Source organism: Sceloporus occidentalis, unplaced genomic scaffold (assembly GCF_023333645.1).
Source record: "Sceloporus occidentalis isolate IW3139 unplaced genomic scaffold, rSceOcc1.0.p SCAF_4, whole genome shotgun sequence".
Taxonomy (NCBI): domain Eukaryota; kingdom Metazoa; phylum Chordata; class Lepidosauria; order Squamata; family Phrynosomatidae; genus Sceloporus; species Sceloporus occidentalis.
In genome coordinates, this window is record NW_028316984.1 from 41,678,565 (window position 1) to 41,696,166 (window position 17,602).

At 40.4% G+C, this 17,602-nt stretch overlaps 1 protein-coding gene across 3 annotated transcripts in view; it reads left to right on the forward strand.

The window, feature by feature from the left end:
- LOC149313806 (tetratricopeptide repeat protein 21B-like) overlaps positions 1 to 17,602 on the forward strand; it is a 48,907-nt gene that overhangs the window by 16,815 nt on the left and 14,490 nt on the right. For all 3 annotated transcript variants that reach the window (XM_089519825.1, XM_089519826.1, XM_089519828.1), the window contains exons 8-20: positions 9 to 107; positions 3,017 to 3,209; positions 4,176 to 4,273; positions 5,316 to 5,516; positions 7,606 to 7,735; positions 8,461 to 8,618; positions 10,102 to 10,326; positions 10,927 to 11,165; positions 12,622 to 12,694; positions 13,297 to 13,407; positions 14,572 to 14,710; positions 15,303 to 15,409; positions 17,356 to 17,544. In XM_089519825.1, the coding sequence (XP_089375951.1) occupies positions 9 to 107; positions 3,017 to 3,209; positions 4,176 to 4,273; positions 5,316 to 5,516; positions 7,606 to 7,735; positions 8,461 to 8,618; positions 10,102 to 10,326; positions 10,927 to 11,165; positions 12,622 to 12,694; positions 13,297 to 13,407; positions 14,572 to 14,710; positions 15,303 to 15,409; positions 17,356 to 17,544 (1,962 nt within the window). The remainder of the gene's footprint in view (positions 1 to 8; positions 108 to 3,016; positions 3,210 to 4,175; positions 4,274 to 5,315; positions 5,517 to 7,605; positions 7,736 to 8,460; positions 8,619 to 10,101; positions 10,327 to 10,926; positions 11,166 to 12,621; positions 12,695 to 13,296; positions 13,408 to 14,571; positions 14,711 to 15,302; positions 15,410 to 17,355; positions 17,545 to 17,602) is intronic.

A 17,602-nucleotide genomic window follows, 5' to 3' on the forward strand; every position in this document is an offset into this window, starting at 1 on the left:
TTTCCTAGGCTTCATCAAAATTGGCAGATTTGATTAGTGCACTGAATAAATTGGAGCCACATAATCCTCTACTCTTCTGTAAAACAGCATTGGTTTTTAGCAGAACAGTAAGTGATTTTTTTACTTAAAAAAGAAAAATGGCACAGTGATATCTATGATCCATTGATTTTCATGCCCTGTAAGTAGGAGTCGGTAAGAATTCCACATAGGTTATCATAGCTTCTTAGCATGGGAGACTGCTGTATTTTGGATCCATTTTGGATCATGCCCTTTTGGCATGCTTGCCAAATCCTTTCACTATAATCTAGGCCTCCTTAACGATGTATCAAATTGCTCAAATAGATTCAAGTGTTTTGTGTTTTGTTTTGTTTTGTTTTTTAATCTGAGGAGTGGGGAAAGTGTGAGCTGTGGACTACTTGTAGCCTCCAAGGCCATTTTTCAGCTCCCCCTCCACAATTTTGGGGTAAAATGTGTTTTTATTTTAACTCCCCCCCCCCCAAAAAAAAAGAAAGCAAGTACAGTAGTACTACAATATTAGTACAGTACTGGTACTACTGACCATTCCTTTATGTTTGCATGGCTTTGGCCTCTCTTACCTTTACTAGCCCTGGATGGGGATCCCCTCCCAAACAGCAGGTCCCCTAAAACAGGATTCTATTTTCTGAGGCAACTCTATCCATCAGCACGCAGACAACAAGGTTAGATGGGACTCTAGAATGTACTATCAACACTAGAGCTAGATCCTAGACTTTTAGAGGGGATCAAATATTTGTCTATGGCAGTGGTTCCCAACCTTTTCTATTCCCCAGATCCCTAGGAAATGTTTGATTAATGTTCATACCCACTACAAAAGTAGTACAACATCTGAAGATGAAAAAGTCTTAATTTATAATTTTGGAACCACAAATTGAACAACATACAATATGGTGGGTGAACAAATTGAACTTTTTACAAAAAGCTTTTAACCCAATGCATAAAATGTAAATCTAAATTGAGCAGTTAGATTCTGATTTATTCATTAAAAATAAATTCATTAAAAATTGTAAACAGTATAATCAATCCCAACCGTGAATATAAAATTCAGTTACTTTGTTCCTGCTTCTCATTCATGATTTTGTCAAAACGTGGAGCTTTCTTGATTACTGCGATCTGTTGGTTTGCCTGTGCATTCAGGTGATTCCTAGATTTTATCTTGCCAAAAGAGAACTGAATCCAGATTCACACAAATATCTTTCTCACACCCCCTGAAATTCCAGCTTGCATGCCCTGGGTTTGCAGGCATCCCAGGGTAGGTACCCCTGGTCTATGGGATGTGTAAGAAGGCCCCCTGAGCCATAACAAAATTGCCTGTAGCATCTCACAAAGGCATGGGTTATAATTAATTTGAGGGGCAAAATAACAAAATTACCCCTTAGTGCAGTCATCCAGGGTTCCACAGGAATACCTCCCTTCCTGGGAGTTGTCCATGTTAGGGATGATGGGAGTTGCAGCTCTTCTCCTGGCTTTCACTCTCACCACCTTGGTCAGCGGAAGAACAACCAGTTTGACCAGTAGCTCTGAGAATTGGCTGAAGATGTCTTCCAATCTTCTCTGGAGTCTGCTGGTTCTTGTTCAGCTCTCAAGACACCAGTCAACACAGTAGTCTTCTTAAAAAGATCTACTTTTATTCTACTATATACACTATGCACAAAACAATTCACTACTCACAAAACTCTCACTACTATACTCCTCAATACCCACACTACTATACTCCTCAATACCCACAAAAAGTATTGCCATACATTATTGTTTATATAGACATTAGTCTCTCTATTCATTATACAGTTGCCACCTCCTGGGCGTGTACATACATTATGATTGACATACCATACTTGGCTCAATCTAGACCTCACATTGCATCATACATTACTGTCCACTCAATGACTCTCAGGTGATATCAATTTGCACCTTTTCACTTTGTCATTGCCTCATATGTCCTTGGCTTTCAGGACCTTCTAATTACATTACTTACAACACCTGTGTGACAATTCAATAACTTTTGCTGTGTCATGTTACTTTCAAATACATTCATATACATATTATATTTCTTGTGACTATATATCCCATGTGGCTTTTTCCTGACAGTCCACACCTGGGTTCCTTTCAGGCTACATGTTTACTTTACTTTGATCCCACTTTAGCTGCCATGGCAGCACCCTATGGAAACCTGCGGTTTGTAGTTTGGTCAGAGGCACTAGAGGAACTCCCATGCTCAGGATTCTAAAGGCTCCTTTCCCTAAACTACAAATCCCAGAGTTCCATAGGATCTTGCTGTGGTAGTTAGTGGAATATAGCACTATAATTGTGTGGCATGAAAGGGACCCTAGTTTTGATGGCTTTTTGTTTCAGTTTGATTTTTGAAGAAAAGGTTAGGTAGTAGCTTTGAAACTTTTTACAGGTCTTCTACCATAGCATGAATTGCATTTTGATTGTAATGGAATTACATATATTTGTTAATATTCATTTCTTCTTTTTTTATGGTGCCTTTGTGGTGGTGGTGACTGCCAGCTTGTGACAAATGGATTGCCTGAATCCTAATTTTAAACAGAAAAGAAAATGGAAACAAGCTAGTGGCATATAAGTGGAGGCTGTGCTCTGGGCCTTTCAGTGAAATGACAAATTTGCCATGAGCAGGGAGCTGTCAGGGATGGAGAAGGAGAAAACTGGCTGGATGACTCTAAGCTGGCTAGTCATATATATTGGCTTTTGTTCTGAATACAGTCTTGCCAGAAGGCCTGGAAATCAGATTTTAATTCTGTGTGTTCAGTCATGTTTAGCAAATCAAGGAACATACTTCCCTTGATTATATAAACTTGTAAGCATACCACTGTTTAATTCAAATTCAATCTTTCACATTCTTAATTGTACATTTTTATTTAAGGTTATTAACTACTACCGATAAGACTTTTTTTTAAAAGTGAAACTGTTAGTTTTTAAATCTGCAAGTTCTCATTTTGAAAACTATTTTGAACTCTAGTGTGGCCGGAATCCACTTATCCTTCAGCACACGCAGACTATGGTGGAAAGAGCTTTTAGCTTAGCTTCGCACAATACAGAAATAGCCACAGAACTTGGATATCAGATGATTTTGCAAGGGAAAGTGAAAGAAGCTGCAAAATGGTACCAGACTGCTATGGCTCTCGATGAGACAAGTGTTCCTGCACTAACCGGTATGGCTTGAAATTGAATTGAATCTAATTTTGGGTGAAAGGCAAGATATACATTCAATAAATAAATAAATAAATTGAGCTTTCAAAAAGTACATCAACAATAGCAGGCTTTTTCTCTGTAAAATAGTGTGGATCCCTTCTATAGTCAGCCCTCCATATCCACAGATTTTACATCCACAGATTCAACTATCCATGGCTTGAAAATACAGTGGACCCTTGTTATACGCTGGGGTTTGGTTCCAAGATCCCCCATGTATAACAAAATCCGTGTATGCTCAAGTCCCATTAAATATAATGACATAGCAAAATGGTGTCCCTTATAAAAAATGGAAAATCAAGGTTTGATATTTGAAATTTATACTTTTTTTGAACATTTTCAAACGGTATATGCTTGAATCCGTGTATAACAAATCCGTGTATAAGAAGGGCTGACTGTATATATATTTTTAAAATCCAAAAGCAAACCTTTATTTTGCCATTTTATATAAATGATATCATTTTACACACACACACTTTATCTCTATATAAATACATACACACGCACACACACACGTACCTATATATACACTATATAATTGGACTTGAATATCTACAGGTTTTGGTATCCGCAAGGGGTGTCCTGAAACCAAACCCCAGCAGATACCAAGGGCGCACTTTAATTTCAAAAGCTTTCTGCAAGTGACTCAACCTCTGGCAAGAGTGTTCTGTCCTACTTTCCTGGACAGACAGGAAGGCAGATGGGGAAAAGACTCTGTCAAAAAGACATTGGAAGTAGATGATCACTGAGGTGCAGCCATAACAGATTGAAACTAAGGGGATGTCACCGTGGATAGTAAAAATGTTCCCAACCACCATTGTAGTCTGTAGAAGCTGGTTTAGCACTCTCCCACCACTACCAGTAAAGGGAATACAGAACTGAAGATTTTTTGTAGAATAAAACTAAAACAAAATGACTTTGCATTACAGGCATTATTCGAAGCCAGCTGATGGAAGGGAAGTTAGATGATGTAGAGCAGCAATTGGAGTTCCTGAATGAAATCCAGCAGTCTATTGGGAAAACAGCAGTAAGAGAACAATCCTTTTCAGAAATCCTTTGATTATGATCTGATTGGCAGTGCAGTTCAGAGCAATTCAGTGTGGGCAGAAAGTTCTTTTACTGAGGGCTCCAGTTTGGCTTCTTCTCTCCTTGTAGATTTCAGTTCTAGAGAGTAGCATTTAGTTCATGAGTTTCAAGATAAGTAAAACATTTTTTAAAAAAAAATCAGACTTGAGCAGGACCAATTATACTGTAAATGGAGTGAGACTGCTGCTTCAAGTGGCAAAAGCTGTCGGTGGCAGCAAGGTGTTAAAAGAAAGATCTGTGTGGAACGCAGCTTATTTGCTGCTTTCACTTGCAGTAGAGGATGCTGTTTCCATTGCTTGCATTGAGTGAAATCCAGCTGCTGGTCCAATTAGTTTGTGAGACTAGAATGAGAACGGAATACCATTTTGTATGCTTGAGAGAGTAAAGCAGTTTAGTAAACCTAAGTTTATCAGACTTACTACTGGTACAGATCGGCAAAAAGAGCTGGCTTCCCAGCAGCTGGGAAGCGTGGCATACGCACAATGCATGCCCCCAAGACGCTGGGAACACAATGTGAAGCCATCCCAAGCAACCACATAGTGGCATTGTGGCATTTTGGTGGCACAGTGTTTTAGACACCACACACCACTGAAACCTGGAAAAACTTCTGCGGTGTCAGCAAAGGCATGGTTTTCCTGGCCCAAAAAGGAGAACCTTTCTGCCACTTCTTTTTGCGCCTGGAAAATGCTAGGTTAGGGTGTGTGGCATGCGGTTGCCTTGGCCCTGACCCAGTGCTCAAAAGGGCAGCATTAAGCTTTTCACATTTAAAACCAGATAATGTGACACTATTTCTAATTATGAACAGAAGAGGAATTTACTGGTTGATTTCTTCACATCAAAATGGTTTGGTGGTTATCACTTATAAATAAATTCCCAGAAAAGGTGTTGTAGATCAGTCTCCTGGGTGGTGATCAAGTGAGTAGCTAATGGTAATTTGGTAGAACTGCAGCTATTTGTACAATTTTATTTTTTATTTTTTGTAGGAGCTGTCTTATTTGCATGCAGTTTTGGCTATGAAGAGACATAAAAGACAGGAAGAAGTTATTACTTTATTGAATGATGTACTTGATACTCATTTTTCTTCCTTGCATGGTTTACCTCTTGGTGTAGAATATTTTGAAAAATTAAATCCTGATTTTTTGATAGAAATTATAAAAGAGTATCTTAATTTTTGTCCTGCACAGGTAAGGCACTAGAATTATTTTCCTTCTAAACTGAGGAAAAAATAATTATGACTGAGATATTTATGAATGAGAAAAAATAATTTTGATTGGGGTTTCAATTGTGTGTACTCAAAAAGGTTTAGGAGTGACCGTTGATGTGATTTATACTGGAATAACCTCTATAGTCATAGTAATAGTAATTATTATTTGTAAATCAGTTGTAAATAAGTGATGAGAATTATCATGGTATGAATTAGATGCACAATATAATCTTATAAAACTTATTGAAATGATGAATATGGAAATACAATGCATTGACTTGATGATGAACAGGGTTCCATGTAAATGGTTCATGCTGACACTCTTCACCTACTTAAGTTTTGTTTTATTTTTCACTTAGCAAAAGTTCCTTTCTTTACCACACTAAGGATACAGGAAACTGATTTTTTCTTCCGGGACCAACTTTCAGTTTAAGTACAGTTTGTGTACTGCTTCAGTTTATGAAAAGCAGTTAGTTTCTCAAAGAACTACATTCAAAAATGCATATATTGGAGTCAAATGCATACACAAATGTATATTTGGGGAAGATGTGTACAATATATACATACATTTTTAAAAAAAATTGAAGAAGGTGTGATGAAACGGAATTATGATTTAGTATGAGAGTTGGTGTGGACGAGAAATGGACTAATCTGTCCATTCAATCTGAATTGACTTCAGACCCTGTAAAAGTTTTTGTTTTTTTTTTGGGGGGGGGGGCTACAGTTCCCAGAATCCTTCAGCCAGCATGTAGAGGCTGGCTGTGTCACCTGTGTAATTCAGGAATTTATGATATAAAAATAACATTTTCCCAAGCTCTGAGATGTAAATGTGAAGTCCAATTATATTCAAACCCATCCTTCTAGAAGAAAGCAGGAGCTGGCTTCAAAAATGTGCAATGGGAGAGCAGGCCAAATAGCAAACAAGTTTCCAGCTCTTTTTCTATAGATGGACTCAGAGCAAAGATATTACCTGCAGAGTCTCTGTGGATTCCTGTCACTTGCATCTGGCTGTAGGAAAATATCTCCTGCTCCCTTGCTCTAGAGCAACCAGGAAATGGCTGGTTCAAACAAAGAAACACCAAACAGTGATAACTTTAGTTTTTTGTGGGGGTTTTTGGGCTATGTGGCCCTGTTCTAGAAGAGGTTATTCCTGATGTTTCACTCTCTTCAGAAAGTGATACCTTTATTGGCCAACCGAAATGCACAGTATACTTGTTGCAAGCTTTCGAAGCTCCGCTGGCTTCTTCATCAGGCAAGATGTTATACAGTATACCAAACAGGAGAAAAATTAGAGATGTTAGTAAGATGCCTGCTCTTTGTTGTTTCTGACCTTAGCATTTGGGGGGGGGGGGGGGTATATTTCGCAGGCTGGAAGCTGCAACTGAGGAAAGGTGGGATTTTGTGGTGTGGAGGTGGGATTGAATTGTAGCTTTATTTTATAGCTATGTCTCCTAATGGCCATATTGTCCAATGATGAATCTATACAAAAGAAATAATTTATCAGTTTAACACCACATTAAGTGTTGTAGCTCCATCCTGTGGAATCTTGAGGTTTGTAGTTTTACAAGATCTTTAGCCTTCTCTGCCAAAAAGTTGTGGTGCCTCACAAAACTACAAATCCCTTGATTCTGTGGTATGGAGCCATGGGAGTTAATTGATGTCAAACAGCATTACCTCAACAGTATAGATGCAGCCCAAGACAAAGAATTAACATTACCACTCAGTTTTGCTTTTGTTCAGATCTCTCTTGGAAGACTCTGTAAAGCTTGTGAATGTCTACATAATGAAGTTCTAAAAGTTCTAAAAAAAATTTAAAAATCTTTTACATATACATAGAATGTTACAAAAATAACACAATACTATCTGGAAGCAGTCAGTGACTCAAATGTGCCACATACTGAGAGTACCGAAAGAACACGTAGTTGCTAAGAATGGTATCTGCACACCAGATTTCACATCTTAACTCAGAGGAACTTTATTATGAACTAAAAAGCAGAAATCTTTTCTACCTATTTTTAAAGAGAAAGAGTAACTTTTAAATCAATTTCTCAATGAATATTTTCCTCTAGCCTGCAGGTCCAGGACAGCCACCTTCACCTCTTCTCAAACCATGTGCATCTGTCCTTGAAACTGTGGTAAAAACAGTTCCTGGTCTCCAACAAGCTGTCTATTTAGTTGCAAAGGTGAAATATTTGGCAGGTAATATCTAATTTTGAGCTGTTTATAATGGTTCTGAAAGTGTATTTTGTTCTTTAAATTGCAATTGATAAAGCATCTTTCAAGACAATTTGGGGAATACATGATCCTCTAGATGTTTTTGGACTGCAGTTTCCATCAGCCCATGTCAGTGCTGGAAATAGTGAGGAATAATAGGAGATGCAGTCCAGCAGCTGGAAGACCACATGCTCTTCCTATCCCTGACATTACAAGCTGCCAGTGACTTCATTTGATCTGTTTCTTGTTTTGCTATGATTTCACTGCTGTTTTAATTTTTGAAGTAGTAAAAATAAAAAGTAAAAATAGCAGCATTAAAAGTAAAAATACCAGCATTTAATAACCTGAAACTCCTTAAGTACTGGACTGCCTCTGAAGTGAGGAAAGAGGTATAATTGATGGAGGTGAAGGTACAGCGCTGGGTTTCTGCCTGCACAACAGCAGAATTCTTCATAAAGTTAGGGGGAGTTGAGCACCCTTTCCCATTACAGCCTCCAAAGTACACAGAAAATTTGCTCCAATAGGGCTGGGAAACTCCTCAAAGCCTGTTGTTTGCTGGCTTCTAGGACTGTAGAGGAAGCAGAAGAAATTTCTGTGATGTGTGTTTCACTTTGGATTTGGCCCTAATTGTCCTTCAGCTACAACCCTTCAACAACTTCTGAAGTCTTCCAATGTATTTATTTCCTGCTTTGTGTGTTTAACTTGATCAGGCAATTCTGAAGCATCCCAGAGTATTCTTCAGCACTGTATAGAACGGGATCCTTCATATGCAGATGCTCACCTCCTTATGGCTCAAGTTCATTTGTCGCAAAACAACTTCAAACTCTGTTCTCAATCTCTGGAACTCTGTCTCAGCTACAACTTTGAGGTAAGGTTGAGTGTAAGCACTAGCATAGTGTACTCAAGCATTTTATTTTCATTGTACACTTGACTGGTTGCCAGACTAGTTATTAGTGGCTGCAGCTTCAATTGCACATGGTCAAGATATCAAAAATCTAGGATTAAGTAGAATTTTTCAAGTGGATCCTGGCTATTAGAAGTTGGGCTGAGATTCACCTGGTTTAGTCCTCATTACAGCAGTTACATCACTGCAATTGGACTTCAGGAGGGCCAGACAGCACAGTCAGATGGAGTTTTTAAAGTATTTATGCCTGCTGGCATGAACCTGTTCCATGTAGCCTCATTTACATGGATTGTTTCATTCTTTTTTAACAATAATTGTGGATATGCTTTTACTTCTATCATTGTAAGATGCATTTGTAAACTCCATTGTGGCAGGCAAAAACCCTGTCATGATTCCCCATCACACCAGAGATCATTCATGTGAAATGGGTGGGAACATCAGTCAGCTTTCTCCCACATGGGAACAGACCACTATTGATAGCAACAGCTGCTGTCTGGTAAATAGGGACTAAGGGACTTTCACAGCCCCTAGTTATTTTCTAAAGCAATGAATACATAAGGAAAATGAATACAAACTAGTCATGAATGTGTAACTCATTCGTAATTGCCTTAGTGAATTCCAGCCAATGTGCCTAAACTTAACTAATCTTAGTGCAAGTCTTGCATTAAACAATATATGGGAGTTTAAAGTGTTGCGAAGATAGAGGGGATAGATCACTGTGACAATGTCAGAAAAAAGGGGGTTGTGTTAACTGACATTTACATGCATTTGGCTCCAGGTTGATCTTCCTTTGCCAGTATTTTGAGAAACTGTGTCAAATCTGTTGATTCTCTCCCTGGCCATAATGAACAAAATGGCAAACATTATTAACATAAAAATTAGAATTTATAGAGCCACACTGGTCACTAAGCTGGTTATATTGGACAACTGGAATATTAGAACCACGTGGGCTAATTCGCAGATATAAATTGCCTGTACCGTCTCACCCATTTCATCTTTGTTCATGCTGCTAGGTGCTAGATTGTAGCTAGAGCTTATACTAGGTATGTATTTGAGATTCCTGGGGCCTTTCTTTCTGCGCGTTGTTTTCTTCTTCTTTATTTTTCTATCTTTTTTTGTATGAGTGAGTACAGCTCTTTCTCTTTGGGGCATTTTTCAGGATTTCAGATATTGCATTTGATTAATTTGATTAATGAAGCTACTAGTGTTCCCCTCTACAGGACCCACAAGGCTCTAAAAGAAATGATGGACATGGAACAAAGATGTTGCGATTATGTTGTTGTTGGTGGTGGTGGTGGTAGTAATAATAATAATAATAATAATAAAGACTTTGCTAGTAATATGAAGATGCTTAAATTCAAGAAATGATGTTTTCACTGTTACTAATTTTCCGCTGTTTCTGGAAAATTATACAGTACATAGATACTAATTATTCATTCTTCCTTAGGTTAGAGAACACCCTGTATACCATTTAATAAAAGCTCAAGCCCAAATAAAGATGGGTGAAATAGCAGAAGCTGTTAAAACTTTGCAGATGGCAATGAATTTGCCAGGGATGCGAAACACTGCATCTTCCTCAAAATCAAAAACAAAGAAGATTGAAATAGATGGAAGTGACCGTGTGTCCGTCTACCTTGAACTTGTGAAGGCTCATCGTTTGAATGGTGAACAGGTATGACATGATGACATGTACATAATCTTTCAATGTCATATGAAAACTAGATACTGATTGCCATCTTCCATTTTTATTAAGTCCTAAACAGATTTGTGATCTCTGTGCTAACAGTGACAGTTGACCATGTTCAGCTATCCTGTTCAACTTTGGTTTAATGAAATGTGACTTACCCCATGTTTTTCTTGCATAATTGGAAGGCAGAGTTCAGAAAGCTTTTGCTTCACTGCAGGTTGCCACATTCTAACAAACAGTGTAAACTGCCTTGGGTTCCATATTGGAAGGAATGTGATATACGATATGTATGAATGAATGAATGAATGCTACTTCACCTTTATCTGTGCTTAGCTTCATAAAATGCCAGCAAACCACAGCTTGAAGATGGCTTATATGAAACCTGTGATAAAGCCCAGTAAGTCTGCTCCTACTCTGTGTTAACTGACTGCCCTTTATTTACCCACCCAACCCTGATCCTCTACAGCAGACAGAAGTGTGGAAAGGGTTCCCTGAAACTACTGTGTTTAAAAATTACAGTTTTGTAGCAGTGATTAAGGCACAGAAATCTGTATTTGACCAAAAAACATAATTCTTTTTTTAAAGCATGAAGCCATTAAAGTCCTCCAAGATGCTATCAATGAATTTTCTGGCACTCCCGAAGAGCTAAGAGTCATGATTGCTAATGCAGAACTAGCTCTTGCACAAGGAGATGTGGAAGCAGCATTGACTATGCTCAGAAATATAACACCGGAACAGACTTACTATGTTCAAGCCAAAGAAAAAATGGCACAGATCTATCTGGAATACAGAAAAGATAAGAAGCTATATGCAAGCTGTTACAGGTAAGAGCAGATGTTATTACCAAATAGTGGCACATCATAGTCCTTTTCTGCCTTTTTCCTGCAGAAACAATAATTATAAAGTACTGTGACTTGATAGATGAAAAGACATTCTTTTTGAAAAACTTGCTCTGTACTGATGACTAAATAGAAGCACATCAGCATATTGTTACCACTTCTAGCCAACGGGCACAAATACAGTATTGGTCCCTGGCCTATTGGAAAAGAGTAATTGCTGATCTCTCACATTAAGTAGCTTGAGAGGGAGCCCTGTTCTAATCTGTTTTTAGTTGACATGACTACATTTGGACATAATGCTTAACTATTAAATGAATTAGCTTCCTCTGGCATGTCTCTGAGATCAGAAGCTTCTGCTCCCATTTTTTATTAACTGCAATTTCCCATTTCTTTGGAATGCATAAACTATTGTTTTTGAGTTGGCTTGTTTCAATCAACCATAGTTAGTAAAAATGGAAGCAAAAGCTGGAATGTGTCCAGATGAGGATGATGAAAAGGGTGAAAGGAGCGGCTTAGGGAGCTGGGAATGTTTAGCCTGAAGAAAATAAGGTTAAAAGGGGACAAGATAGTCATGTTTAAATATCTGAAGAGATGTCATATCAAAGAGGGAACAGTCTTGTTTTCCACAGCTCCAGAGACTAGGACAAGAAGCAGTGGCGTCAAACTACAGGAAAAGAGATTCCATCTAAATCTCAGGAGAAGCTTCCTGACAGTCTGTTCAGCAGTGGAATATGTTGCCTTGGAGGGTGGTGGAGTCCCCTTCTTTCGAGGTTTTTAAATAGAGGCTGGATGGCCATCTGTCAGGGGTTCTTTGATTGAGAGTTCTTGCATGGCAGGGGTTGGACTGAATGGTCTCTTCCAACTGTATGATTCTAAGTCTTCTCAGAGCCTCAGCAAAGTAGGATGGAGCAGCATGTGATCTCAGTGCAGGCTATGTTCAAAAAGCTGAGATTCAGAGTTGTCTAAACTAGCTCATTCTGTTGGATGACACAGATGTTGTAATACTACTGTCAACAAAAAAGGCAAGTGATGAAGATTTAGGTATCTAAATGAAAACTGAGATATCAAAGATCTCATATTATTATTATTTTCTATTTCTGCTAAAATGAAATTTCCAAGGACAGGAAGTCAGTATATCCAAGGACAGGAGCCCTGGTAGTGCAGTGGTTAAATGCCATAAGTTCAATACCAGCAAAAGGGTATTGACTCAGGCTTGCATCCTTCCAGGGTTGCTAAAATGAGTACCCATATTGTTGGGCACAATTAACTTACATTTTGTAAAGCACTTAGGGAGTGCTTAAGTGCACTGATAAGCGGTATTAGAAATGTACTTGCTATTGCTATATTTGCCACCTATACATGTCTGTATAACATGTGGCTATAGACACCTGGCTTATTGAACGAACAGCAAAGCAATCATTTCTTTCCTTCTTCTTTGCAGAGAGTTAGTGGATAAACTACCAAGTTCTCACACTTTTCTTCTCCTTGGTGATGCATATATGAATGTCCAGGAGGTAAGCATCTATAACACTGGGATGCTGTCGTTAGAGAATGAACATGTTGTGAAAAGGAATCACCTGAACAAGCCTACACCCACCCCCAAGAGTGGAAAATGCATAAAACAAAAGATAAAAAGTTTTTTTCTAGAAGAGAGGAGCAGTTTACCTCAGTATCACACTCTTGTGGGAAAAGATCACTACAGGACTTAAGAGAGATTTATTTCTCTCCCTCAATATATCTGTATCCTTCAGCGGTCTCCAGTGAGATGCCATTTTGAGTGGATGTTACCTACATTGTCAGGTAGATTGATAAGGATATAATAAATGTGCAGAGGCGCACATGCAGGTTCTTGCCCCTGTAGTATCCAGAGATTAGTGAAAAGGGAAATTAGTGAAAAGATGATTAATGGCTTATTACTGCATATTGTTTCCTGTTTTTCTGGCTGTTTTTATTTCCTAAGTTAAACTCTGTTCAGGGATAGACGAAGTGCAGCTCCAAATGTCAACCCACTACTAGTATACTGGTTTTTAACACCGATAAGATGATAGAGATCCAATTCAGGTCTTCTGCGTATATGTAGATGATATAATCTTCACTTCATCTGTTGGTGTTCTAGCCTGAAGAAGCCATAGAGGTTTATGAACAGGCTTTGAAGAAAAATCCTAGAGATGGAGCACTGGCTCGTAAAATTGGAAATGCTCTAGTCAAGACTCACAACTATTCGAAGGTAAATTGTGAAGAGTCCATACAAGTTGTATTCAACATTCCCCCCTTTAGATTTCATGGCCTACAATTTAAATCATTTCATGGACATGCTGGCAGAGAATAGTGAGGGTTGTAGTCCAGCACAACCAGAGGAGCCCAGGTTGAAGAGGACTGGTTTATTGAAATGCATACCTTGCGTTTCACCATTTGGCTTCCTAGTCTGCTTGTCAGTATAGTGATAATTCCAGGAAAAAATAATAAAAATTGCCCTGAAGAAGAGGACAGGGTTATTAAAGTTGTTGTGCTCCCCATCAATTAAACATGGTAAGAAGAACTTTAAATCTTCTGATGTGAAATTGCTAGTGTTCCTCATCGCACAGAAACATTTTTATTTTGATTTAGACACCAAAAATGAAAAGGTTTATTAATACTCAGATCAGTTCCTCTCAAAATAAAACCAACACAAAAGTGGGAAAGAAGAGTATAGCTGTATGCAAGTATGATGCCTAGATAAACAGTGCATCCCCTGACTCCAATTTCCTTTTCCTCCAGATTCCTCTAAACCAAGTGCTTCCCAAGTTGTCAGGCAACAGGGTCATTTTCCTGGTGTACCTGGGACCAGCAATATATTTGAGCTCATTTTTCTTTCTTTCCTGGAAACTCTCTGCATAGTGGGAGCCAATAGCTCACAGATCAGAACTGGTCCATGGACCACCATTTTGAATAACACTACTCAAGACTGTTGAAGGGGCAACATACCATTGGGGTTTTGTTTTGTTTTGTTTTTGAGGGATGGTTAGGTGATCAAAGAGAGGAATGGTTCCTCTCAGCCAACTTAACCCTTATCAAGTACTGTACTATTAAAGTTGTAAAAGGGACAGACAACAACTTACACGATCCAGGGGGTGGGAGTGCGCGATAGATTTGGAGACATTGTCAAGTACATATCTGCTGGCAACTGTTGAAAACAAAATATGAATGTAACAGAACTGTGTTACTTGTTCACTGGTTGAGGCTATCTATCTATCTATCTTATTTATTTTATTGCTATTGCGTGTCTTGCATTCTACAACCATTATAGTTAAGTCTGGGCACTTCTGTTCATTTATTTATAAATATTCCGCAGAAGCTTCACAAATGCCAAATAGAATATTTAGATGCAATATTTATTGGTTGGCTTGTTTAGGCAATCAATTATTACGAAGCTGCTCTGAAAACTGGCCAGCAGAATTTCCTCTCTTATGACCTGGCTGAGCTGTTGCTGAAGCTTAACCAGTATGACAAAGCAGAAAAGGTGCTTCAGCAAGTTTTAGATCATGAGTCTGGTAGGTACTTTGTCCCCTGTGTGTGTGTGTGTGTGTGTGTGTTTATGTGCCTTCAGGTTGCCTATCGACTTAATGGTGCCCTCATGAATTTCATGGAGTTTTCTTAGGCAACAAGTATTCAGAGGGGGTTTTGGTTTTCCTCTGAAATATAGCCTACTGCACCTGGTATTTATTGGTATTCAGTCCCATCCAAGTATTAACCAGGGTCGACCCTGCTTACATTCCAAGGTCAGAAAGGATCTGGTGCCTTTAGGATATTTAGACTACAGTGCACCCGTGTCATACGCGGGCACACTTTATGCAGCTTTCAGATTATGCTGAAAGCTGCCCACCATAAAATGCAATGGTGCATGCGCCATGCTGCACCGTGTGAACGAGCCCCATTGTTTTAAATGGGGCTTGAGCATCCATGGAATTTCCCTTACGTGGGGGGGGGGAGATCCGGAACGGATACCCCGGGTAAGGGAAGGGCGTCCTGTACTTTCCTTTTTTTCTTTTTAAATCATATTTGTGTGTACTTGCTGTTTGTACTCCAACATAATGTACCATCACTGATATTTTGTGTCATTTCATATTTCTCCTGTTTTCAAAGCAAATGATTTGTCCTCTCTGATGGAAGACATCAAGTACCAGGTTCTCCTTGCAAAGGTTTACAGCAAAATGGAGAGAACTGAGGATGCTGTTGTTTCTTTACAACAGGTAAAGGAATATTGAGTAGGACAAAGTCTGTGGAATTGAAATATTCTTCTCTTGCGTAGCCATGCATCTGCTCCCCTTGTGTCTGTTTTAGAGCGTAAACACATTGGAATGAGAATCTGTCATACCTCTTTTTTGTAGCCCTCTGTACATAAATAGTGCTGTGTTAATAAATAAAGAATAGAGTATGGGTACTTCAGAATTTTGGTTACAGAAGCAAGATACATGGAGTTCTTTCACACTACACATTTATATAGCAGTTTTATAGCAATTTGATTCCATTTTAACTGCCATGCCAACATCCCAAGGAATCCTGGGATTACCAGTTGAGAGAGGAGCCCTTAGACTCCTCAGACAGGGAGCTCCTCTGGTATCTCTAACCAAACTACAAACTCTAGATTTCCAATAGGAGGATGCCTTGGCAGTTAAAGTGTGAACATTGTGTTGTATGAAAGGGCACATGGTGTCTTGATGGAAGTCAATGAAAGTAAAAAAGATCTGAGGCTGTTATCACTAATAGATACAGTAAATACATTTGATGATTTCCCTCCATCATTGCATCTGGAAGGGCCTGCCTTCTCTCATCACAGTAGCTATGGATTTCCATCCCAGTCACAGGGCTCTGATTATATAGATCAGGGGTTGGCAACCTCCAGCCCGCGGGCCGGATCCGGCCCCCGGAGGCCTTCCTTCCGGCCCCCGGGGGCGGCGGTCGCGGCTTTTGGGTGCAAAAATGGCGACGGTCGTGCGAGACTTCGCTGCCATTTTTTCGCCCAAAATGGCGGCGCCCAGAGGTGAAGTCTCGCGCGACCTCGGCCTCCAGGAGGCCCGATGCGGCCGCCGGAGCCCTGGAATACGGTTCCGACGGCCGCATCGGGCCTCCTGGAGGCCTGATGCCATCACTGGCGCCCTTGAACAGGGCTCCGACGGCCGCATCGGGCCTCTGGAAGGCCCGCTGCCGCTGTTGGAGCCCTGTTCGAGGGCCCCGGCGGCCGCATCGGACCTCCTGGAGACCCGGTGCCGTCACTGGCGCCCTCGAACAGGGCTCCGACGGCCGCATCGGGCCTCTGGAAGGCCTGCTGCCGCCGTCGGAGCCCTGTTCGAGGGCCCCGGCGGCCGCATCGGGCCTCCTGGAGGCCCGATGCCATTGCTGGCGCCCTCCAACAGGGCTCCGGCGATGGCAGCGGGCCTCCGGAAGGCCCGGTGCCATCGCTGGGGTCCTCCAAGAGGCTTTTTTGTCTGTCTCTGACAGTGCCTGGGGCCCCGTCTGGGGCCTGCAAAAATGGGGAGGCCTGGCCCCCGGAGGGTGAAAGCTCCACCCCCGGCACGTGACCCTGCCCCGGAGGGTGAAAGCTCCACCCCCGGCACGCGGCCCCGCCCCCAGAGGGTGGAAGTTCCACCCCCGGCTTCGGCCCCCCAGTCGCCTGAGGGACAGTAACCCGGCCCCCGGCCCAAAAAGGTTGCCTACCCCTGATATAGATAGTCAAGATATGTTAAGTCAGCAGAGACTTTCATAGAGTTTTCTACCCTTTGCATCTACTAGTCAGGGGCAAGAGTTAATCTGGCCTCTTCAGAGTCTTGTAAACTGAGAGGCTGAAACAAAGCAGTAGACCTAACTGAGTAGTAGGCAAGCAAAATGTCCTAGGTTCAGTTGGTCTCTGGAAACTCTAGATAGACCTGGAAAAGACCCCCAGCTGGAGCCCTCCTGGTGAGCAACTGTGAACCAGAATAGATAATACTGAACTTACAATAGATAATAAAGTGCAAATAATACTGACAGGCTGATAGTCTCAGTTGATGCAGCATCGTTGCATATATCAAGAAAAAAACCACATACAACCCTGACTTTATAAAAATAAATGAGTCCTTCTTAAATGTGTGGTTTGGTCCAAATTTGTTCTCTGTGCATTATTTCCTCCTATAAGCCATTCTCTTTGCTCTTGCATCAGGCTCGGGATTTGCAGACCAAAGTGCTGAAAAGGATTCAGATAGAGCAGCTGGATGCTGTTCCTGCGCAGAAACAACTGGCAGCTGAAATTTGTGCAGAGATAGCAAAGCATTCAGCTACCCAGCGGAACTATGAGAAAGCAATCAGATTTTACAAAGAAGCTCTTGTTTACTGTGAGACAGACAATAAGGTCAGCTGAGCACCAAGATTAAACTGTTTTCCTTTAAGTCTTGCTAAAACAGCCAGGC